Source organism: Apteryx rowi, unplaced genomic scaffold, assembly GCF_003343035.1.
Source record: "Apteryx rowi isolate R43461 unplaced genomic scaffold, aptRow1 scaffold_53, whole genome shotgun sequence".
In the NCBI taxonomy this organism is placed as follows: domain Eukaryota; kingdom Metazoa; phylum Chordata; class Aves; order Apterygiformes; family Apterygidae; genus Apteryx; species Apteryx rowi.
In genome coordinates, this window is record NW_020450794.1 from 1,520,897 (window position 1) to 1,547,213 (window position 26,317).

The window sequence follows — 26,317 nt, forward strand, 5'->3', positions numbered from 1 at the left end:
TAAAACGAGGGAAGCAGATGAAGTAGCATATGATCTTACTACATCAGTGCTACGTGCAATAGGATGCTACATGCAATACTATATGCAAAGGAGATTTTTCCAAAATAGAGCATCATTACGTGACTTACAAGCTCAGCCTGTGATGCTGAGGTCAACCTACGTTGAGGGCTCTTAGCATTTTGCAGTACCAAGCACAGAGCTTGAACTAGAAAAGACTCCTCTCCAAGGATAAGGCTTTTTTATTTTTTATTTTTTTAAAGGAAACTAGGATAGAAGGAGGGGAATCATGGCTACAGAATGGAGTAGGCGTGTTTTTTCCACTCTATGACAGCAATCAATGGGGAATGTTATTTTGTCACGTCAGATTTCCTCAGCATAAGCAGTTCTTGATAGTTCTGTGATGAAAGTTAAGTTAGAGAAAAACTGACAGAACTGATTTCCCAAAGGAAACAAAGCAAACATAATCTACTTTGAAAAAATCTGATTTTATTTTTTATATTGAAAAGACCTGTCAATTTAAATAGATGTTTATTTCCATTCATGGTCTCAACCAGTGTTGTGTGTTAACATTGTTCAGAAATGTATAAAAAAAGCCATTTGTGTTACATTGGTTAACATCCTAGAACACTGGGGGTGGGGGGTTTGAAGCAGCTTAACGTTGAAAACAGGATGTTCCCAAAAACTTAAAACTGATGAGGCATCTTCTATTCTAATTCAAGAGGAGCATATTGCAATTACAACTCAAGTTATTTGGTCTTAAAAAAAAAAAAAAAAAAGTTAAAACCAGATTGCTTTCATAGCAATATTGAAGTTGTCAACTGAGAGGACACACACAAACACACACTCACATGTGTGCAAACACGCACAGAGAACCACACTGAGCACAACTACAACACCCCATTCAGTATTTGGATTAAGTATGCATCCTTCCGAATCCAGGATAGCAATAATTTAAAATGCTAGATTTTTTATATATACATGGTTTCCATGGAAACTCAAGTTACTGCACAATCAAGTGGCACCTATTACTCATGGTGCTGTGAAGTACTCTAAGCATAAAGGCCAAATTCCAAAACCTCAAAATGTGCTCAAACAGGCACACACCTAACCGAAGCCAACGAAGAGGAGAGAACACGGTTTAGAAAAGAAATGTGGGGTCAAGGTCTAGATTTGAAAAATCGTATGACAGATTATCATTCAAAAATGTCATTTTTTAGGTCATTCTTTGGTTTATTTCCATGATTCTCAACACTGTCCAAAAAGCCCAGAGACAGTCACATGAGAAGCCATAGCTCTAAAGCAAGCCCACAGCATTTCTAAGTCTTGTGCATTAAATGTTCAGAAGACTACAGGAATTCAGAGTACCCCTTACATTCATGTCCCCAAAAATCTAGTAACTGTTTAAGTGCATGCACTGAGGCATGACCGGCATGCCTGTAAATTCATATTGTTCAAGTTAAGAGTAAATATAGCTGCAAAAAACCCCACCCACCTATAATTAAATGGTCATTACTAGCAATACTATAGCGACTGTCTTGTTGGTAAAGAAACGCAGACATGGTTTCTGCCTGTTTAATTCTCTCAGCCAAAAGGAAGCTGTCTCTTCAATTTAGAAAGAAAGCAAGTTTTTACAGTTCAATGGGGGTTAATATTTCCACGTTCCTGGGGTCAATTATTAATGTAAAGATGTAGACAAATGGCAAGTGTATGAATGCATACCTCATACATTCCAAGGTTCGGAAGTCAAAAGCGGATCTCAACTTCCTTAATGTCGTGGTAGGCTTGGAAGACCAAATCAGAAGTGATATAATATTTCCATGAAAAACTTGGTTCTATTTTGCTTAACCAGCATTCAAATGCAAGCATTTTTTGCTATGCTTTATGTAAGGCAGATTTTATTGCAAAGATAGTTACCAGTATGCTTGCACAAGAAAAAAAAAAAAAGGCAACTATACTCAGAGAAGATGGCTGATAATTACTAGTGACAACTTCTATTTTTCAGTACAACTCAGCTTTAATGTACTTTCTAGAAACAGCATTTTCATCACTGGTTTTTACTTCCTTCCCCATTCCATGTTAAGTATCAAAAATCAAGACTGGACAGAATGAACTGTGGATATTTACCAACCAACATCTCATATTCCAATGTTATTTTTAACTGCAACAAATATAGGTCATTCTTTAAAACCTACTGCCAGTGGTTGTTTATAAATATCTGCTTGCTGTAATAAACACTGGTCAGTGAAATATTCATTTGCAATAACTGCTTGGCACTAGGTTAATATACTCGTAAAGTTTAATAGAAGTGCTTCTGATGTACATAACAGCACTTAAAACATCAGACTTTTAAAACTTAGTTTTGGGGATTTTAATATCTGCAATTACAGTTTTCACAAGCATTTTTGAAAGTATTAAAGTCTCTTCAGAAGTTTAGAGGCTCCTGTCCCAGCATATTTAAGTTTCTCAACCAAGGCTTTAAAGCCCAACAATTATGGAATAGTTAATGTAACATTCTTGTTCCCTATGCTGAGACAATGTGGTATCAAAATTTAGCTACAAAAAGGGGGCATTTTTGGTCAATCAGACTGACCCCCAACTGTCCGTTAGCAGAAAAGCAATGCAGAGCAAACCTCTTGTCTCCTTCCTCCAAAAAAGACACCTAAGGCCACAAATTTACAGTTGCCAGAATATCGGATGTCTCTCAGTTTGTGGCAACTGTGTACTTGCCCAACTAGAGAAATACAGTATGAAAGCCCCATCACCTTTAAGAATTCTGATAAACCACCTCAGAAGCCAGTTTAGGCAGCAGTGCATATAGAACCACATTACATTGAAACCATGTGTTAAAGCCACTCCAGCTAGTTAAACTAGTTTCTAACTATGTTTAATCAAAATTCCTAATTGCAGGAAAGAAAAAAATCGTAAGGTAGAGAGAGGCAAAAAGATGCAAAGATAACCACCACAATGACCCAATGGCAAAAGCTTCTGTTTTAAGGTTTTCTTATGCTAAAAAAAGGCACACAACCCCTTGTGAACTAGAGACAAAAGCTAGCAGTACTACAGCAATAAACCCAGAAGAAAAAGCCTACCAGAATTGCCCAATTGCCTACTGGGAAGGAACAATGAAGTAGACAGGCTGCTCTTGCTCTGTTTTGTTTGCAGGGAAGTGGTCAAATTTAATAGTCAAATTTAGCCACGTTAAGAAACATTTAACAAAAGCTACCCCAAGAAACCAGAACAAAACCTGACCTTTGGGTCAAAGGCCACGGGCAGGCCTTTCCATAGCATGTAGCTGAGTGAGTTCAGAGATTGGCAATGAAAGGAAAAAAAAGCTTTAGACATGTGATGGGAACAAGCTTTGGGATTTATCGAACAGTCACACCAAGCTTCTCCAGCACACGCACTCCCTTTTCTTGGTATTCTTGTCGGGTCATCCAGAAGTTGTCTTTGTCTTTCATGATGTCTGCTAGAACCGCGCCACCCAGAAACACCATGTGCTTTCGACGAGGTGGATCTTCAATTCGGATCTTAAATTTCTAAGAAAAAAAACGAAACCGTTACTAAGATTCTTGAAATGAAGCCACTTAAAACAAGATTGTGCTTTCTACCGGAACAATGAATTGGAAATTGTTTAGTGAGAAGAATGCAACTAAAAAACTGAAATGCTAGCATAGGGCACTCTGCATGAGCTTCCAGCTTGCACAGCCCAAGTAAAATAACTACTTTGCACTGGAAATTAGAGACAGCTATTGACACTTTCCCCAAAATTATATCTTCAGTGTATCCACACAGAAAAAATACCAGGAGTCAGAATACTAAATTAAAGACCATATTTTTGCATTTCATGAACAGAGTAAAGAAATACTTACTAAGCTTTGACAGCTAAATTTATGCAAGTTACCAGATCATCAAATCAAAGTATTTTAGAATTATACTAATTTTAAAAAGGCAGATAGAACAGATTCTACATCTACACAATTTAGACCAGCTTAACTAATTAATATTCCCTTAACCTCTTTGATGCTCAAGCTCTGATTTCAATAGCAGAAATGAAAAGTCAAATCCTTGTCTAAACTATTACTGTTCTAGACAAACATTCTGTACAGTTAACACCAAGTCATTCCAAATAGCTGCAAAAGATCTTTAGATAATACTGTATTAAAAACTGCAGAAGTTCAGTTCAACATTAGAAACTCCATTGAAAAGAATTTTTTCTGCATCTCCTCCTTGAAAAGCAAACAGCATACAATGTAATGTTGCCTCTGTGATATGCATTTGGCTGTTGCTTGCCCTTCCCAGTAACTAATGAAAGAGGAACTTTTATTTCACTTGAAGATGTGTGAGAACTCTAGTCTCTTACTTTTGAGCATCTCAACTAAAATGCACAGCAGGAATCAAAACTTTCAAAAAAAAAAAAAAAAGTATTTTTGCTCAGTGGTGACTTCCTAAGGTACAAAAATTCATTAGCGACATTGAACAACACATTTTACACTCAACTGACCTAAGGCTTCAGAAATCACTTGCCATTAGCATGGACTAGAACGTGTCTTTATTGCAAGTATATACAAACAAATCAGCAATATGAAGCGCAGGGCTGTGAAGACCTGAGATGCAGATAGCTCCTGCCAGTTGTGAGGAGGGCCACCCGCATCCTGTCATTTCTGACTACTTGGTTCCCTCTAGTGGACATTTAAGATAACCCTCACACAGACACACAAATAAAGCAGTGACTGGCTACTCACAGAGAGTTTTTCCACATCTCCTTTCAGGACTCGTTCCAGGTAGAGCTGTTTAAGTTCCCGTTCCAGTCGCGAGGGCAGCCCGGGATACATGGTGGACCCTCCAGACAGCACAATGTGCTTATAGAATTCAGACCTGACCGAGAAAATAGTCTTTCTAGTGTTGTGTAGTACACTCTGTAGTACAAGTAGGTACCTGTACGTACAGGGGAGTAACTACAAATTTAAGAAACAGGCAGTCACTACACAAAGAAAGCTTTGGCGCTAGCTTGGCATGCTTGCTCATGCTTTTCCAGACGTCCTTGAAAGCAGCAGCAAAAGCACTGCGCTTCCAAAATTTCATCCTTGGTGGTTCGTACCTAAATAGCCAAGTGTCTAGAGAGCCCATTAAGCTTCAGGAGTCATCGCAGAATGACCCTCAACCCGAGTAGATATGCTCTCGGCAGCGCATGCGCTATGGCCTATAGCAAAAGACGCTCTTCAGTTTGACTGCTGTTCTCACATCACCCCTGTGCCCTGACAGAGGATTTTTAAGAGTTCTGCTCTTACCTGGTATCAATGTCAGCAGCCTGGATGGTGTTGAACAGCAATTCAGCCACACCAACCCCCTCTACATTGATTAAGTGAGGCTGGAAGAGAGCCTCTGGTGCCTCAAACCGTTCTCCACCAACTTTGATAATCCTGCCATCTGGAAGCTAGTGAGAAGAAAACACTGTTCAGAAGACTACTTTAAGCCACTTAGATACTCAACCAAGAGGAACTGACCTACATTGTTTCCTAATGCTGGAAAACTGTAAAGTGTTGATAATTATCACCACTGCAAAAAGTCATTTAGTACTATTAAAAAGAAGATGGAAATTTTTTCAGTCATTATATAATTTATTTACAGAGATCAGGGACCAGGTACACTAATACTTGCATACCAAACATTTCCTTGCAAGTATGGTTCCTATTATTGGTTTAAGAGAACATTTGTTGAAAATTTTTAAAAGATGCAAAGTTAAATGCTACCTGAATTTAGACCTATGAAATTCAAGACAAGAAAAGCTGTCTCAAAACACTCACCGTGTAGGATTCAACTAGTACTGTAGTCTCTAATGCCAGTTTCTGCTCCTGCTCGATGTTGTATCCCACGTAACACAGTTTTTCCTTGATCATACGAACAGTCTCAAAATCAGCAGAATGGTTGAAAGCATACCCTCGCAGTAAGAGGAGCTAGAGTGAACATATTAGATTAGCAGTAAATGTGAGGAACAGTCCAGTTCTCTTTATCAGTAGACCAGCACATTCAAACACCTTCATCTTTAAAAGTTTGCTTCTTTTTTTGTAACAGTAGATTTAGTATTAAGTCAAGTCTGTCTGTACAAAAATGGGCACAGTGTATCCACTAAGACCAAGAAGTAAAACAGCTGCAGCATTACTCCAAGTTGGAAACTTTTTTCTTCACTACAACTTTCAGTATAAGAGAAGTGAAGGATAACCAAAATAATTCTTATGTTTAGGACTTCAGTTCAGAACATCAAGGCATTCCACAGTTTAACCACAGGATTTGTCCATCCAGAATGTCAATTATACTGTCTGACTTAATGAGGTAAGAATCACTACATCATTTCAACACTGAAAAAAACAAACAAACAAAAAAACCACCTCTCTCTGAAAATAGATGAGCAGAACTGACATAACACAATTTCATTTTCATTTTATATATCAAGAAAGCTAACTTTGAATTTTTCAAATTTTCCTTCCCAAATATTGAACAAAATTCCTTCCTACGGGACTACCAAAAAAAAAGTGAAGTCTCTCAGTAATATCAATCATATCACATGTGATTTAGATGAACAAACATAATGTAGATTGAAGTAACACAGAAAATACAAGAGTAATTCATGTATTAATAAGATAGGGAAAGGTGTATACGGCTTTCGCGCTATCAGGGGATTTTAACTTGAACCAACCCACCCTGGATATCAGCTTCAACCTTAAAGATTCTCTCCAGCTTACCTTAATAAGATACCTAGTGATATCCCTCCCAGCAATATCTAACCGTCTGGTGAGATGAGGGAGAGAGAAACCTTCATAAACTGGGCAAATATGAGTTACACCATCTCCAGAGTCCACAACAACACCAGTCAACAAACCTTAAAGAACGAAAAAAAAATTTACAGCTTTTATTAGCACCTTTGTAAATAGGGCAGAATAGTAGGGAGGTTAACATTACAATGAAATAGCTATCTTCAGACTACCTCTGCCCCTCAGTCATCATTTTGGGGAAACTGATCACAATTTAAAATTCAGTTATTTCCATTAAATATATTTTAATATATACTATATTTTAAATTTAAGATTTTCACATAAACAAATGCTTTCTCACACATTTTTAAAGGGTATTACCTGTACTCCTTCCTACATGCTTACAACTCTACCATTCAGAATTTTATCCAGTGTTTTGACATCTTAAATTGCACTCTAATTAAAGAGAATATCTAAGATCATTAAATGCTGGGGCACAAATTCCTCCTCAGATTCACCTGATACTAGTTTCATAAAAAAGAAGAAACCTGGCAGTATTCATGCCAAAGTTACCTTCTTAGAATTACTGGGACTTGTTGTTGATTTGGGCTGGTATTAAAAATAAATAAATAAATAAATAAAAAGGCTTTTGCAGAGTAAAGAATATCTGAACTATGCATCACGCATCTAATTTTTCACAGAAATAGTATTAGGCTGAATCAGATCCACTTTCACAGACTCCAAGAAACTAACTCCAGTGAAAAAGTCTATTATAAAACGATCAAACGCTAAGGTGTACAACACAGATATTGTCAGTATCTAGAAATTAACAGACGTTTCTATACTTTAAGAACAAAATAGATACAAAGCAGAATAAATAAAGTCAATTATGTAACAATTTTAGTTTCTCACAAGCTACCAAAAGCAAGACAATAAGTTTCAAGGGAAGATTTCACATATTAACTGTTTCTTCATTATTTTAAATGCAAGTTACACTTGTTTGACTACGGCAATTTGCTCCTGCCTCGCAAATAGAAGGCATACAAATTGGTTCTTTGCCTTGAAGGAACTAAAAGACACATAGTGAATCAGTTGTGTGATCAGATCTTCAGATTTATTAGTGACCTGGAAAAAACGTTGAGCAAACGGAACAAGTCTTGCAACGGAACAGAGGGACTCAGTAAAGAAGGAGCTAGTCAGTCATAAGAGACTGCATCTAACTCCAAAAGACTGTCATTAGAAATTGCTAAGGAATTCCCTAATTAGAATTAGGTTGTGATCTATAAACCCCTTTGCCTTAAAAAGCCACATGAATATACAGAATTCCAGGTAAAAGAGACAATTAGTTTGAAGAGAGTTTTAACAGCAGCAACATTACATAGTGCAACAACACAAGACAAATCTCTGTATGTAATTTTAGCCTCTATATTAATCTTTAATGCAATTTATTTAAATAGGAAGTTTTAAAGAACTCCTTTTTATTTTCAAAAATCAAGCATTCTAGTTAGGTGCCGCTTGGTTGTTATATTTTAGAAGGTCTTTAACTTTCGTTTAAATGATAGTTTGGAAAAACACTACAGACTGCTCTAAGTTGTTTTACATCTTGCTATTTACAAAGTAATGACCACTATGCAGTAAAACGCATGTACAATTACATTAGAATTTTCAAGACTGTATCTATCAGTCCATTAAACAGACTTTTCCCTGAAAAATTAAGCTACGTACTACCTAAAGTTTAGATCATTTGCTGTTTAGGCCCTTGAAGAGAAAGGTTTAAGATTTAACCTACAAGAACAAAGAACATTTCCTTGGCCAAACACCAGCCTAGAAATTGGTTTTATCATTTAGTTATGAATTTTATCAGAGCAGAATATATTCTGCTGATGGGTAGTTGAGCACACCCTTAGCTCAACTGCATCAGCTTAATATTTAGGATCATCTTAAAGTCTCTTTTCTTCACAGATTCTGCACTACATCCCACTTAGTTTGTTGTCCCTTATTTTGTTAAAAAAATCAAAAAATTAAAAAATAGTAATTTAGTACAGCTAGCAGCAGCTAAAAACTAATATTCAGGTCTGCAAAAGTGGTTTTGGTCTAACTACTATTAATGAGTTGTATGACAGAACCACCCTTCCAGTACCTCATCGCTTTGCTCTTGGACACAAAAGCTACGGTAACACATTAATGGATAAGGATATTTATTTCCTGCTACGTGAAGGTTAAATACAGCAAGCTGCTAAGAAACAGATGCAAGGAGTCATGTTATTAGAGTCCGTGTGCTTAAATAACTTCTTAAAATTCTGGATGGATTGCAGTCACTGGTAGAGTTTCTATCAAATTCAGTAACTCCAAAATTTTCTCCTCAAGTTGACAATTGTTTATTCCAGTTTATCTACAGTAAAAGAATTAACTTTTTCTTGAACTGAAAATAATGCAAAGTCACCTGGTTTTGCAACTGCTTGAAACACACTTATGGCAACAAATTTTCTTTTTTCAGCAAATCAAAGGTAATGGAATTAGAGCATGTTGCTGAAACTTGGCAACATGCCAAAGGCTAAATAAATCCAACTCAAGACAATGACAGTTTTTGACAAACCAGTTTTTTGCATTTACAAGCATGCCTGCACAGTTTGTTCATGAAAACAACACTAATAGTACTATCTATTAATAGTTCCTAAAAGCAAAAAGCAAACCTTTAAGACAGAGTTGAGCTTACTTAGATTAGTATTGAATTAAGGCCAAGATACATTAATACTATATTATAACTTTGGCTCGGTAACACATTTATAAATTAAACATTTATCTTCACCTACCTTGGGCATACAAAGTAAGAACAGCCTGAATGGCTACATATACCCCAGAAAACTGGTATGTCTCAAACATAACCTGTAAGACAAAGGCAAAATGAATGTCCAAATAAAGACAAATTCTTAAAAGATATTACGTAGACATTTAAAAGAAAACTGTATTTCAATAATTTGGTATTTTTGCTAAGCAAAAATAATTTCCAAGCTGTTACATCACATAGTTTCTACACGAACATTAAAAACCAACTTGCTTTATAGCAGTAAGTAGTACATTCAGTTTTATACCTTACTTGTCCATTCATGTCAGATGAATATAGGAGTTAGATGAATATCAAGGAGTTAAAACATTTCCCATCCTTTTAACAACGAAGGTTAATATCTTCAAGAAACCCACACACCAATTTCTGTAGCTTTATTAAGCCATTTTCCAAAGTACTTAATGAGTGGGAGGCAGTACTTGTAGACCAGCCAAGTACTTCATTACTGAAGTGTGACTTGGGAATGAAATGTTTGCTAAAGGCGTATGCTCTGAATCTAATGAAGTTCATTTTTTTTTCTTCTCCATATCCAGGTCTGCAGTCTTTATACAACTGCAGACTACGTCAAATAAAGACCAAACGGACTCCTACTGATAAAGGTCTACAATCAGCGCAGTGTCACAGGCTGTTTTCGGTCTGTGGGCCTTCCTCTTTCCTTCTTTACAGCACAAGTGATGACAAACTTTCTAAAACTGGTTTTAGTTCAAAATCCACTATACTTGAAGTAATACAGATAGTGCCACTCAGCTACTACTTACAGAACAACACAGGTTTGCAGAACAAATCTTATTAAAACATGAAATGTAATCGCCTGTTTTGTAGACTAGGTTCCCCTAACCCTCCCGAACTAGTTTCAGTGAAGAAAAAGGGTCGAAGATTAAAGGACACACAGTTTACGGGATCTTTATAAACACAAAAAAGGCCAAGTAAACAAGTCATACTGTACAGCAGTTTTCCCCTCAAAATGCTTTATCAGGAGCAGAAAAAATTATTAACTTTTATTATTCTAGCACAAACAAAAGTTATGGCTTTGCTATTCTACAGCTTCTTGAGCACTTCTGCAAAGTTTAGGATTATAAGCCAATTAAATCCTCAGTACTCCCACTGTTCAAGTAAGATATCTAAATATTTTTAAAGAAAAAAGCTGATGCCTGACAATTTTAGAATTCTGAACTATTTAAAGAACCTCCTCTGTTAGAACAGTGTGATTTTAAATGGCTGGCCCACCTCAAAAACATGATCCTTGCAAAGTCAAGTTAATTATTTCATAGGTTTTTTTTAGGTGGCAAGCATAAATAACTTGAGTGAGCTGTGAAGCATGCCAAACAAGTACAACATTAAATAAGCCCTCTAAACAGGGTTCATTTTATTTTGGGTAACGGAATACTTATAAAGAAGGAAACAAACAAATCATAAATATTTCCACTTCTATCTGCACTTTGCTTCTAAAGCAGAAGGAAGGGAAGAGGAAGAGAAATGGCTCAAGTGTCATCTATGCCATACTTAAACATTTCATTTGAGACTTTCAATCCTTTCGAGGCCAATGAGTCACATCCAGCATGGGGAACCCTACAGGAGGACTTTCTTCCCACCTTTCACCAGACCCACCCCAAAATCTTTCAGATTTCTTCATTGTACAGCTTTGGTGCCACAGTCCCTCTCATTAAGTCTGCAGAAAGGAAAACAATCGTCATGCAAGAAGTCAAGCCTGGTTTAACACAACTGCAACGGACAAAAAAAAAACCAAACAAAAATCTGTGTCCATCATAGTCTTAAAATTTGAAAGACGAATTATCAGGATTTTAACTAACCACTTTAGTAACAGATCTTGCTGCACAATATTATACCTGACATTATGAATGCTTTCAGAGATCTAGACAAAACCAGCAGGTTAGTTCACAACCCCAAATTTGCTAGCTCAAAACACACTGCCAAACCCTTGGAAAAACTGCTTTATTTTTTCTCTGAATATCTGCTGTGAGCACCCAGGCAGCAAGCACAAAGGAACATATGGAGGGCGAGCTGCAGAACACCTTGCCATGGGAACACCATGCCTTAGGTTTTTATAACACCCCACCATAAACTGGATGATATAAAAGGAAATTTGGCACAATCGTCAGATGGATGGGCTGAGAATGAACAAGACATTACAAGGCTGGCTAGTGCCTTCTGTAATGGCCACCTTTTAGCATATACCCAATACTTTCAGAAACAAAAAAACGGAAGTGTCTAGCAGAAGAGGAACAGTTGAAAGGGTAATAACTCAGAAAGACATCCAGCTTCAATAATCATTACCTAAAAACAGCACTGATCCAATGGAGAGAGATGAATGAATCTCACAGACAATCTGAGTGCTTTCAAAATGAAAACTAACGAAAGAAAAATCTAAATTTGTATCTTCATACAACAAAGGGAATATTCAATATAATCGACATGCAGGGCTTTGAGGTTTTCTATTCTTTCTTTCAAGACATCTAGATCTGTTATATTTGACATGAAAAATGCCTTAACACATGACATACGCACTAACAAATCTAAGATGTAAATACCGAGCAGAATGTTCTCCTGAAAAGGTTTTTCTTCTAGTGACGGCAACTTTGGGAGTAGCCACAAAGTACTACTCTAATTGAGTCTAGCAAGGAAGAGCTAAAAATTGGGGAAAAAGATAAGGAATACTAGATAAGGATACGGAGAAGTGACTGTGCTAGAGTATCTCTATGGCTACATAATGTGCCATAAAAGCCTGGCTGCTCCTGAGTGTATTACACAGCGAGAACGTAACGGATAGCTAGAGACATAGGTATTGCACTACAAAGTGAAATTGAAGAACAGTGTCTAAGTGCTATGAAAAAAAAGCATTTAAAAAAATATATTTTATGCTATACATACGTCAGGTGGATACTTACTGCTATTACAATTAGCTGAGTTTGGATGGAGGGATGAGGTGGGGAAAAAGATTCACTGGAAGTCAGAATGAAGTATAGCATATATGAATGTACATATAGTGCATGTCTGTGTGTATACATACGTGTGTGTGTATATATATACACACATTTATATACATACATATACATACACACACATACATATATATATTTAGCATCCTGAAATGGTCCAGATGACTAAGCTTTTAAAATGCTATTGCACCATATCACAAAATGCAGGAATATCAGAATATTTATTACAGGCTTTAAGAAAATCTTAATTCAGTCTTTTGCCTCATACTGGGTTAGCCTTCCTTTTCAATATCAAAAACAGGAAAAAAAAAAAAAAGGAGTCTAAATATGTTGCAGTTAAAACTAAGCATTCCTAGTTCTCATAATGCTGTGATCCATTAAAAATATTAATGGAAACTATAAATTTTTGTCTAACTCAAATATGCATTTACAAAAATGTATTCTAGTTCTCCCTAACCCTCTGGATCACTGTTAAGCATCTACAGTCTCTAGACTGGTTTAAAAAAGCCAAATACAAAACAGAACAAAAATATTCTATTGGACTTTAGAAGACATACCATAAATTGAGATGGTTTGTATAAAATTACTCTGTTCCAGAAAAACTAAAAACAGCCTGTTGTGTTTAGCAGGAAAACAGAAACAAGAACACTATTGTAGACAGCTGAAAAGCAGAGAAGCCTGAACAGGAAATTCAACCACTCCTGCTACACAGAGGCCACTCAGAATAATCTGCTGCGCCTATCACACCACAACTGACCGATATATAATAGATGGTATTGCTAATGTGGCAGCATGTGATACTAAGGCAACAGGTCCCTCATGCCCATAATCACCAGGAAATCTTGAAATTAGAAACAAACTAAAATTGCACGGTTTGATTTTTTCCACTGAAGTTTTCCCACCTTTGCTTTACTCGACTTTCTCCCAAGCCACTGCAAGGAAAGGTTAGTGCAAAAATGTTCACTGCCACTTTGCAGACAGCGTTACTGCAGCGGTGACAACAAAAGGATTTTAGAGGCAAGGTTTGCAGGAAATGATAAAGGTAAATTCTTATTAGACTAACCAACAGAGTTGGGGTGGGGGGGAATACACAAACTTTCACACTCAAAGTCCTGATAAATGGATGAGCTTTCAGACTTAGAATCTGTAACATTTTTGTTACAATGAATACTTACATTAACTGGAAATATCCATGATGATTGAGAAAGAGTAAACCAAACTTTTAGCTCTCCTCACACATTACTGCTCTTCAAAAACTAAGTCTTTGTCACATGTTACTAGATCTATGCAATAAGCATCTGACAATCCACATTAATACAAGGTTCAGAGGGAGCTTAAGCTGCCCAGGATCTAGGATCCAACGACCAGGCTTTCCTTCTTAGAAGGTTTTCATTAATGATCCCTAGTATTAAACAAAGATTAGTGAATTGATTGTCACACACCTCCAACAACACTGCCCCATCTGGTAAACATCTTGCTCAAGCCTAATTTCCTCAGAAGTATTACTAGCTTAAGGAAGTCCAAGTCACTTAAAGTAATTACCATTCATCCAATAGCTAGCAATCAATACATCTTGGTTCCCAGATACTTGAAGATAAACATGTATTCCCAGTTCTGTGGTTTCCTGGTGATACAGTTCACTGGAGACAAGAAGCCTGTTTATAACTTTAGAATGAGGTAGGCCTGTTTGTATTTGACCACAGTAGCCTTGATGATCATGGCTGAGATGGTTTTGGTTAGAAAACAGGAAAATTGCTTTGCCTCAAACAGCTAGTAGATGTTCCAGTAAAGTTACAATCTCTTAGCCATACTTCAACAGCAGTAATTACTAGTTTCTACTAGCCAGACATACCTCCACAATCTTCTCTCTGTTCTTAGTTGGATTCATGGGTGGTTCTGTGAGTAATATTTTACAATTTTTTGTGTCAATATTAAGTTTTTCTGGTCCAAACGTGTAATCCCAAAGGTGCTTCATATCATCCCAGTTCCGAACTATGCCATTCTCCATTGGATAATTAACTTCCAGCATTGAGCGTAATTCACTTGCTTCATCACCAACCATGAGATCCTGTAAAATTGTAATACAGAAATATGTCAGTGTTTTCAAAGCTATCTTAATACCAAAATGCTCAAGAATGACAGAACTGCTCCAGCTTGTGTCCAACTGTGCTCTTAAACAAGGCCCACATTTTAGGATTGTTTTCAAGTACTTAAGAAATAGAATATATTTCATATAGTACAACTGTGACCCATCCCAAACCTTTTCCAAAATATATTTTGTTAATTCCACTCTAATTAACCTTAAACATACCAGCAAATCCTGTTACAGCAAGACACTACGAAGACCTTTAAAAGCATAGATGTTTCTCCACTGACACCTCCAAAATGCTTTTATCAAATACTCATTTGAAAAGGCTGAGATGCAAAACAGCACATAAGGGTAGTAGGTGGAATTGGCAGAATAGTTTTTCATGCATGTTGCAAATTTCTGTGCACATTACCAAAAAAGGAATAATGAGTGGTGCATAAGCATACAGAACAGTAGCAAAAGCAAATAAGGGATTAGAAATTCCACACTAGACATTAAAAGAAACAATGGTTCACATATTAGCCTATGCCAGTAGGGTGTGAAGAAGAGAGACATCTAAATACAAAATAAACCATCTGTTCCATGCCAAAAGTCCCAAGCCAAAAGTCCCAGTAACACATTCTTACACAAATACAACCAAGTAATGCATAGTTTGTATAATCATCTTACACTAATTAAGCAATCCTTTCATTAAAGTTAGTTATGCAAAACATTGCACATTCAAATTAGTAGCACCGTATCTCTTCCTTTCCCACATATTTCCCAAAGGAAGTATGCACAATAAAATGTAACCTTTGCTCCCTATTATATTGCATTCTCTTCCAAAGAATCCTTAACTGACTTAATCATATTTATCCTCCAAGAACATATTTCTAGGCATCAACAGTACTGTTTCCATTCTAGTATTACATTCATTTCATTAAAAAAACAAACAAACAAAAAAAACCCCAAAACAGCTGCCTCATACAAAAATATGCCACCACAGTTTCCAGTTACTGTGGCACAGAAAACTTTGACGTGTAGGTTACTCAACCCACAATTCAATTCTAGGAAAAAAAGAGACACACAATGAAAAATCCAGTTTATATATATATTTTTTTTAAGAAGTAACAAAGAGTTACTGTTGATCATAAGCGAAGTTCATTCAAAGCAATTTAAACCAAACGATTCCTCTTCTACCTCCTCTCCCTGACAAGGCTTTTCATTTGTTTTCCCTTGCACAGTAGATCACCCTTTGGTTATCTCAACTGTATAGAAGTCAGAAGTCAAGGCTCTTACATTTTAAATCAAATGTAATTTAGGAAAACGTACCATTAAGAGATCGTGCAGCCACATTACCTCTGAGAATTTAAAAAGACAGAAACTTCACCAGTTCAAATAATCTGAAACTTGTTCTGTGCACTGTTCTTTGAAGCTTTATGCTGCTGAATAGGACACAAACCAGGAAAAGCCACTGTTCTAATGCACAGCGAAAGCTACACAAAACTTCCACGTCCTTTTAAAACCAAGTCAAAGGACAGAACAGTTGTCCTCAAGAGCCCACTAACAAACAGCATGCACGCTCGGGCAGGTGAAGAGGAAAAGGGACAGCACAAGTGAAGTTGCAGAGAGGAACCAGTATCAGGACATTCGATGTTTCCACCACTTTTGTACTCTGAATAATATTTGTCTAACTGAAATCTGAAAGGCATTTCAAGCCCTTAGCTTGTAATGTTAAATAAAGCAATTCCTACTGTTGAAGACATCAAGCTCATGTTGATCTTAAAGTGTTATTCTTGCATCTTGCAAAACTACAGGTTATATAACATTTAGAAGCAATATATACAATATTCTAATGAATTAATTGCTAGTAAACCAAAGCAATGAACAACGTCCAAAATAAGTATGTATTCAAATGTAAAATGTAGGACAAGACAAAACAATAAAAAGCATCAAAAATAACATGACAGCTACTAGGTCCCATCAAGCAAAAATGGTAAACAAACAGCACAGGGGGCACCTCACTTACCATCTTTTTGTTATTCTACTTCAACAGGTCAAGAAAGGTGAAGAAAGAAGGTAGAAGCAAGAAAGTCAGAAAAGGCCTAAATGAAATTCTCAAATTATTTTAAGTACACAGTAGAAATAAGCTGAGAAGAGAGGCATGTACAGCTGGAAATGATCTGAGTTAGTGTAGTTAAGGCCAAGCTATTCTCAGGATTTAAGATTAAAATCTCTCTTTAAAGGAAGTTATTGCTACAAATCACTGGCATCTCATTTCTATGCATCATATGTTGCAAACAAGATCAGTATATCTGCATCTTTCTAATAAACAAGATTACGTCCATAAATATTCTGTAACACTGGAATTTTACCCTGGGCATTATGTTTATCTGAAGTAGACAAGACCGCACAAGGCATTTGACCATAAATAATTCCAACAATTGCTAAATTTAATTTGTGTTTTAAATATTCACCTTCAAACACTCAAGACCTGAAAACAATAACATGAAAGCATTCACCTATAAACGTACTAATCCATATATCATGGAACAAATACGTGGAAAGCATCAAAAGATATTTACTTAATTTATGGTATCTAAATTTAGAATTGAAATAAGTGATCGTGAAGTGAAGTTGTAATAGCAGTGTCCGAAAGCCCCTCCCTATAGCAATCTATGGAGGAAGGAAGAGAAGAGAATTAAAGCAGCTGGGAAGCACTACAAAATACTTGAAGCGTATGCATACACACATTGTTCAAAATTTTACTAAAGCCATTTTCACTATTAGTGTGATTTTCCTCCTTCGATTAAATCTACTGAGTCACCTAGACTGTCAAAAGCAATACGATAACTATTGGTTCCATAAAGGCAAAGCTACTTAATCTACAAATTGTGTCAGAGGAAAAGTGCTTAGTCTCTCCGGCAGCTGCCTTTGCAAAATGATCCCAGTAATAACAGAACTTTTGTGTTTATGTCATGGACTGTGGGAAAAAGCTATATCCCTGATACTGAGGCTGACGTTCGATAGTCATTTCCCAGACAGCAGCAGAGGCATAAGCAGGCCACGACCATACTCTTCTCCCAACTCACTCATGGCTATCTGTTCCATAGGTGCTTTTCTGGCCACATAATAAACCAAAATGAAAGAACTAAGGAACATGAAAAAAACCATATACCAGTACCCCCATCTCATCACCTCTATAGCAGCAAGAATATTGTCAATGCCCCTGCACTGTGTTGGCATAAGCAGCCCTGACTGCTAAGTTACCCTCAACAAAACTTCCCCTTAACGTGAAACCAGAATCAAAAAGGACAAACGGACAAAGCAACTTGAAATTGGTAGCTCAACAGATGGATGATAACCATTATTTTCATAACCTTCTGGATTCTTTTCACGGAGTCTCCGAATTTCAGAGAAACGAGAGCTTTTCTGAGCACTTTTGAAAAGTTAAACTGATAATCTTCTTGCCAGCTTCCTTTACTCAGTTTTAAACTTATCCAGTAAGAACTTGCAGTTTATAGCTAGAATTAAATTTTGGCATAAAAGTCACCTGCTAAAATGCTTTTTTTTTTTTTTTTTTTTTTTAGGAAATCTGCAGGAATCCCACAAAGAAAAATGGCACTCAAAACTTAACAAGCCTTCCTACTGTATTATCCTGCTGGGAAACTTGAAATATCCGCAGCATGGATTTCTTCTCTTTATATACCATTTTCTTAAGAAAGAGTGACAAGCTATTATAGACATGCTATAGAACAGCTAGGAAGAATTGGGATACAAGACTTTATAGTCTCTAAAATACACTTATGTAATACCATGCTCAAGAAGAAAAGGGGCAAAGCATACAAAATTAAGAGATTATTGGGGTTTTTTGGCACCCATCTCATAGCAATTAGCCACTTCTTCCTCTTATCTTCCTAATCCAGTACTGTCATCTTTAATGATATTAAACTAAGTTATCAGATAATCAAAGGACACCAAAACTGGCAGGGCAGGTTATATCAGATCAGCTAGAAAGAAAATATGACCTCATCAATAAGATTTTGTGCCAGTGAATTTCTCCTGGACTTAAGCCTTGTTAACCACAGCATAACTTCTATAACACTTTATTGGGACCTGCTTGAAGAAATTTTCACATCAAGTTCAAGTATACATCTGAAGAAATACCTCTACCTAAGACTTGCAAAAGAAGGGAAAGTATTTTTCCTCTCCTTACAAATCCTCCTGCCTACTGTGAAAGGGAAAGATCTCCATCCTTCCACCCACACCACCCTGGCTGACGCAAGGTAAGGGGAATTACAATACATAAAAGAAAAAAAAAGGCAGTTTGGAAAGGTCTGACATCTTTCTTCCTCTTGACTTATTAATACTGCCTTCTACTGATGTTGCTAGCTTTTTACAGGCAGCAACAGAAATCAGAAAGCTTAAGTTCTCACTGTTGCCCATAGGGTTCTGAAAATAACAACACTGGCTTTTACTTTTTTTTCTTCTTTTTAAAAGCGAAGCTGTTGCTCAGCAAGCAACAGAGAAAGCACAATTGAAAGACTGTGGTTCTACTTCACCTTAACTGGCCTAAGAGATGGCTTCTACAGCTCTGTGTGTCGCCTCCCACTTCTCCTTCAAGTTCCTGGTTCTGCCTTGCACTTGAACAGCAGCTTGCACAATTGTCTAGTGAGGCAGTCAAAACTTTAACTGACAAAAAAATTACTCTTTTTCACAAAGAAATTACTCTTTTTTTCCATTGGATCACTTTCTAAAGTGGCTCACGACACGACTGCACAAGCAGTACTGCCAGCATCAGGTGAGAATGTGTGGCTAGGAACAAGAAGGGAGGGTGTGACCACAGCAGGGCCAAGATAGATCTACTAAGGTCTCTATTGCTGAAGCAACTACTAACATTTGAAGTATTACTGTGTAATTACAAAATAAAGTGAGAAATGATAGCTCCCCAGACTATAGGAAAAGATTCTCAATTAGTGGTTCCTCCCCAGTCCCAGGCCTGGAATAACATTTTAAGATGAAGTCATCAGAACAGAGAGCCTCTCCCTCCCCAACTTGTGTGAAGTACCATGTCTATCATCAGCAAAAACAAAACAAAACAAAAAAAAATAAAAACAATGAAATGTAAACACAACTAAGGTTAAACATCTCATACAAGATCACAGATGATCAACTGTGAGCAGTAAGCAAACAGTATAGAAAGAACTGAAAATTCCAGCTATTCATTATTCAGCACTGTCTAAAGAATATTACATTACAGCTAGGTGACAAATATCAAACACTTCTGTCAGATTTCTGCCTTTTAATCTTAACTTCACTTACATACTGGCATTTGAAGTTCCTTTTTTCCCAGAACCACTTGAGCCCTACCTGCTGCCTCCTCCATTACACTAGCTGAAGGCCTCTAGTAGCTTTAGACTACCCTCTCGGTTACTTTGCTGTATGTGACAGGCTAAAGCCCAACACAGAAATGAATCAAGAGATACCGGAACAGCATAAACAGTAATAAGGGGAAAAAGCTTTTACAAAAATGACATAAATCAAAGACTGCCCTGACTATTTTTATCCATTAGAAAGGAATAATAAAAAAAATTACCTTGATTTCAATGTTTCCCACTTTAGCAGTTGATCTTATAATAGGTCTTCCAACCAAAGCTGGAAAAATATGCTCTGGAAAATTTGAGCCTGCATAGCCACATTTCACAAACTGAAAAGAAATAAGTAATTGGGTTAGAATACGTATGACGTTTGTTTACTATTAGAAACCTGTTTTAGGATAAAAACGTTAGACCCGCAGATTTAAGAGCATGTGCCCCACTGGAAACCAGTTGGATTTATGCTTTCAAATCACTTTTGAACATTTTAAATGATGTCTTGATCCATAATACTGAACTAAAATATCTTTCAGAATGTTTTAGAAAGGAAGTGGTCAAATTCTGAAGAAACAGTACTAAAACTACTAAACACAATGAGAGGCATAAGAGACTCCAGCATTTGAATTTGGATTTCCTTCCACTCTATGTAAGAGTTCTCCAACAAGCTGAAACTGATCATTTTGAAATGGATCACCTTTTAATGAGCATCCAATGAGATCAAATTAACTAAGCCCTCCAATTAGAGCAAAAGGCAGCATGACACGCATCAGGAAGAAACATAACCACGTGAATTTAAGTATTATGCTGTTATAGAAAGGGTTCAACAGGGAGCCTGCAGTGAGACTCCCTGAACAATTCAGACAGATTTATCAAGAGTTTCAGAATTTTCAGAATTCGTTTTAAGACAAAAAATATGAGTTTGCAGTATGCACTTCTGAAATGTACAGGACAAATGAAACCTTAGCTGATAGTAATTCACAAACAGGATAGGCTAAAACATTTTTTGCTACTGAAATCATATGAAAAGAAGAAGTTCTACATCACTGGGTCCCAAGATGTAGTATGCTAAGAAAACATTGAGGAAAAACTGAGTTTAAAAAATACACACATTCAGTTGAGGAAGTTCAGCTCTAAGTCAAAAACTTTAAAGGTGTCAGCAAGAAGCTACGATTTAAGCTAATGGTAATCAGCAAATTACTCACTTCAGTTATCCTGCTCCGATGCCTATCAGAGTTCATATAGAGCAGGCTTCTCTTCTTTAGTACACATTCCATGTACCATGCTGTATCAGCATGGCAGAACAAAATCATGCAGTCCCAAACCAAACATTATGCATTTTTACCTGCAAAATTACTGAGGCAACTAGGTACACAGGGGTAACAGACTCATGGGATCATTCTGGTTGGAAAAAAACCTCAGGAGCTCTCTAATTCAGCCTTGGGCTCACGTTGCTCTGGGCTTTGTCCAGTTAGATCTTGAAAGTCTCCAAGGACAGAGAACTGACAACCACTTTGGGTCCCTGTCTCAATGCCGAATTATCCATTTCAGGTTGTATTAAAAGCCATCTGTTAGAATTTCCAAAATTTTCACCGAATTTTCTGAAGTGAGTTCTGAAGACTGCCACTGAAGCAATTATCATAGCAAAGAGTACAGCTAATTACAACTAATTGGAATTCTGTTATTACATATAATATGAAAAGTCAGTTTCTATTGGTCTAGATTATTCATCTTACTGCAGTAAAACAGGCACCTGTTTAGAAAAAGAAAGGATCAGACCAGTTATGGAAAGAGCCTAGAGACATTTTAATTAAACTTCTTGGACTAACACAGGATCATACCACAACAGATTACATTAATATGAAAAAAATCAGCATGAATTAGTATTTCAGATAACAAACCGTCATCTACTTCAGTTTAAGAGTTTAAATGTTTAACTTCCCTTGTCAGCACCCAGCAGAAAACATACAATAGTGCAGGAAAGGAAAGAAATTTTTTTGCTTTTTGTGGCCCTCATTACTTTCACCCATTCTGCGATTGCTCTCTCCAAAGGCAGAGCTATTTGGAATAACTGATGAAAGACAGTGTGTCTAAAACTCATTTCACTTATTCTGGTTCAAATTATGTTTTCAGAAAATGCAAGTACTTATCAACCCTTTGCTACATTAGGGAGTTATATAGATCTTATTTATGTATTCAAGCATGTGGTGCTGCTATGATAAAGTAAAGAGTAACCACAAGCATTTTTGGATCACACTCCCTGAGTATGCCAAAAGACTTTACAGTTGGTGTTTTACACCAGAGGAAGCATTTGAGACATTCTGAAGAACTGAGCTGAGTCCAAATAATGGTGTACAGATTCTTACAAAAATTAATTTTCCTTTCAGACTTTGTGAATTACCACATACAGGGCAATCACACAATTTTTATTACTACTACAATTTTTATATATGCTTGTTATGGACCAGAATTTCACTGTACAGTGGAATGTGGTTAAGCCAGAAGGAAATCCTGTAAAACAGTCTGTACAATCATATTCTCTAGCTAAGGGATCTAGAAATTGTATGAGTCCAGCCATAAGCACCTGCAGGTAGCCCATGCATCTCTACACCCATATGTTTGCTTATTGCTTTCCTCCTTTTCTTTCTCCTGGCATGAAGCAACTTCCCTACCAATCATCAGCTACCATGTTGGCCAACAACAGTACACAACCAGTGACATCCAAATAAGTCTTTACAACTTGTACTATTGGAACTCGTACTCGAGCAGCTCCGCTATCAGTGTTTGAATGCTGGCCTACAAAAATACTTAGGCTAAATTCTTATAGTTTGAACTATAATAGTAACTTGTAGTCCCTTTCTATGTTAAGCCCTCAGGGATTTGACACACCTTCCCAAGGAATTATGTAATAGTAGCATATTGGCAATGACAAATGCTACATTGTAAAAACAAATTGTCATTTTTACAATTTTACAAGTTTTACAATCAGTCTATCTGAAATCAAAACTAGATTTAGTCTATGTGAAGTACAATGAATAAGACTGAGCTTTGGCATTCAGAGACTGTTCCCTACCTTTTTCACATTGGAACTAAGAACCTTAAAAATGACATTTTTACAAAGTTTGGTAAACTCAACAGCAGACAGCAAGGGCAAAATTTTAACTCTGTCTCCGCTTCCACAGATTAGAATTTTTTTCCCTAGGCTACACGGTTATTTGGTGAAGGTGAGAACAAGTTAGCCTCATATGTCAATCTCTTTAGACATAAATGACAGCTTTCCCAGTGTAGTGTTCCTCCTGCCATTAGATAGACAGATGATATTCAGCTAGTTTGGTAGGTTGGTTATGACATAACATTGGTTATTACGGCTGAAAGAAAAGACCTGATACAAGTGATAGCTGATACAACAGATAACAGATAGGTAAATTCATCCAAGAGACAAAAATGTATCCATAGATAATAGATCCTAGACAGTTTAAGCTTTTTGAAGGAGAGTAAGAAAAATTAGATACTTTCCCTCCCTTCCCTACAAGAGCTCCTCCAAAATCTTTAATCAAACATTATGAACTGCAGTAGTTTGGAATACATCAGTTTCTCATTTTCTAATGACCAGCCATTAAAAATTCACTGCTCTTTCCACTTTGAATTTGAAACCTCTGAATAAAATTTAAATACAGCGCACTTACTTCTTTCTTACATTATTGTGTACACTCCTTGGAACAATTTTCAAATAACTTCAGTACAGTGCTTACTATACACCATGCTTTTAACACTAAAAATTCAATGAATTTGCACATCTTTCTAAGGAAGCCAAGAGTTCAAAATCATGCATTTTTGCAAATGTTTGCTATGCACCAAAAGTGTTTTAAGAATAGCTACTTAGTTTGCCTGCATGCAAGACCACATATGTAAGAAGTTTTACCATATATAGTTTCTTCTCCATTGCACTGTGGTTTATACTGACTCTTTCACTTCCTACTGAGTCATCAAACAGTAAGAACTTGTATGTATAAGTATTCTTTCACATTAAAAGAATGAGGAAGCTTTCTACATCTGCTCACAAACTTGTCACGTGACAAGTCCTAAAATGAATATTATGATTCTTATCAGGTCTCTTTGCTTGATTCTTTTAATTGATGCAACTCTTAAACAAAGATTCTAAATATAATTAGAAAAACTGTCCAGGTCATTAAGTAACTTACCATTTGGCCTATACCAGTAAGAACATCCATCTCAAATGCTCTAAGATGGCATTGCCAGCATCTCTCTTACACTATGTGTTGCAAGAACACACTTCTTCATCGCTTGTTCCTCAAAGATTGATTGCAGCCAAATACATTAAAAACTCATATTTCAGCATGACAGGTACGTTTCAAGACAAGTCGAAAGTTAAAACTGCATCTAAAATTTCTAAAGATATTCTGCATTTTTATTTCTAGCACTTGGCAAGAGATTTAATTTTAGTCGTGGTTTAGGTAAGACATATTGCAGTTTATCAGATATCATTCTAATGTAAAGCAGCTCTTCATCATATAACAATGTTTACTATAAAAATACTGGTTTGGCAATATAGGACTTGATAATCTCAATATACAGTTGAAGTTTGAAAGATACACTGATCTTATGAACTGAATTTTCTTCGGGTGTACTTATCCCAATTCAATCTAAATATTTTAAGTTTACAGATTTAACAACAGTCATTTCCTCATACTTTGCACTTGCACACAGTTATCTCTGGGGCCAGGGGATGTCCATACATGCACTGTGCTGCTTAGAGGTAAAACTCAGCCCAAAACAACAGAAGTTGAAGTGACACAGACCCCTACTCTAGGCATTGTAACTGCAGTATAACACTACCTGTCATATTTATTTATATCCAGGTGGTACAATTCATGGAGAAAAAAAAATGTATCAGATGTCTCTTTGATTTAAAAACACACATACACACACACAGATATGTCATACGGTACAAAAATTGTGTCCCAACTACAGCTTGCAAAATTGGATAAAAATAACTGTTTCTGTCCCATGTTTCATCCCTGAGACTGACTACAGTATGACACTACAGTCACTATCAATATGCTAAACATTTTAAAACAACTAATTCATTGCTATGTAAATAGCTGTATTAAAGGATCAAACCCTGAAATTAGATGAATTTCTATCAAAGCTGACAGTATGAGTATTAAACACTTAAAAAACAACCAACAGAACCCAGCTTCCACATCCATTTGTAAATGGAAAATGGTAAATCTCCTTTTTCTTTCCTTTTTCTAAATGATAGTGTAAAAAAGGCCCAAAGGCATTGCATCCCAGCATTAAAGAGAATTTTTCTAGGGGAGGAAAAACAGGAAGACTTCAGAACTGTCAAATCTGATGTTCTTTCAGAACCATTCTAATCATTTCAGATGCTTACTGGAAACTCCTTAGTTCAAGTGGCAGGGTGCTGAATCTCTAACAATGACATTCTTTGTCTCAACTAGTCAATCTTTAGCTTTAAATATTTTCATCTTTATTCAAAGTGTTTATTAAAAAAAAACACTTCCTTTTTTTGCCATTCGAGAGTTCTTGATATGCTGTCAGCTTTGTTAACTCCCCTGATAATATTGTTTTACTGAGGGAAAATCTCAATTGCTAACAAAATTACTAAGGTGGAAATCCACCTATAACATCTTATCTGTTGGCTTTAAAATGCCATCTTTGTCACTTCCTGTTGAGGTGCCTCAAAGCCTCCATAACACTGACAAAAGAACAAATTTCTAGTGTGTGCATGCACGTTTACGTAGGGCAGGAAAGGTGAAAGGAAGAGGAGAAAAGCTTTGGCGCCCTCTTTATCAAAGAATCCCATTTTTGTGAATTCTGCAGATCATAAAGCTATTAATGAAAGGACCCTGTTGCCTTTTAACCACAAGCTGCCTGACCTGTTTCCGTGAAATTAAAAATCCTGGATACAGGGGGTGCATCTCTGCCTAAATCCAAAATGGATAAGCTGATCATTCAGATTAAAAAAACAAAACAAAACCAAGAAAACCAGTATTTTCTGTTTGATGTGCCTTTCTAAAGAGAAACCCGTTAAAGTCACATACAGGAATATAATATGTGTAATAAAACAGCCACAATGCTGGAGCTTGAGACATCACAGCAGTAAATACCGAAGCCTTAACGCTTCCCGAGTGCAAGGGCTCCAATGCCCGTTTTTCGCTCGGTCTGGTGAGGAGGAAGCCGGCCGTCAACCGCGGCGGGTTTTCCCGGCTTTCCCCGCCGAGCTCCCCCGGGCCATTCATTCAGCGCCGCCGCCGCCGCGCGGTCCGCTGCGCGCCCGGAGG

At 36.7% G+C, this 26,317-nt stretch overlaps 1 protein-coding gene across 3 annotated transcripts; it reads right to left on the minus strand.

The window, feature by feature from the left end:
• Nucleotides 1–466: 466 nt before the first annotated feature.
• Nucleotides 467–26,299, minus strand: ACTR2 (ARP2 actin related protein 2 homolog). 3 transcript variants are annotated; one of them, XM_026080681.1, is made up of 9 exons: nt 26,078–26,299; nt 20,216–20,326; nt 14,404–14,619; nt 9,563–9,635; nt 6,741–6,877; nt 5,805–5,954; nt 5,289–5,434; nt 4,743–4,875; nt 467–3,536 (listed from the first exon to the last, which is right to left on the minus strand). In XM_026080681.1, the coding sequence occupies exons 1-9, from the start codon at nt 26,273–26,275 to the stop codon at nt 3,366–3,368; spliced, it is 1,335 nt and encodes a 444-aa protein (XP_025936466.1). In that variant the 5' UTR covers nt 26,276–26,299; the 3' UTR covers nt 467–3,365. The 3 variants fall into 3 exon arrangements, with proteins under 3 accessions (XP_025936466.1, XP_025936468.1, XP_025936467.1); XM_026080683.1 differs by lacking the exon at nt 26,078–26,299 and adding an exon at nt 21,337–21,744; XM_026080682.1 differs by lacking the exon at nt 26,078–26,299 and adding an exon at nt 21,197–21,296.
• Nucleotides 26,300–26,317: the final 18 nt, after the last annotated feature.

What these genes read in the sequence shown, in the direction of transcription:
- ACTR2 (XM_026080681.1), bottom strand. Translation starts at nt 26,275, where the DNA reads ATGAATGGCCCGGGGGAGCTCGGCGGGGAAAGCCGGGAAAACCCGCCG. An exon ending in ATTACACATATTATATTCCT is followed by an intron (nt 20,327 to 26,077) that starts GTATGTGACTTT and finishes ATTTCTTTTCAG; the next exon opens with TTTGTGAAATGTGGCTATGC. An exon ending in ACAGAGAGAAGATTGTGGAG is followed by an intron (nt 9,636 to 14,403) that starts GTATGTCTGGCT and finishes TTTGTCTTACAG; the next exon opens with GTTATGTTTGAGACATACCA.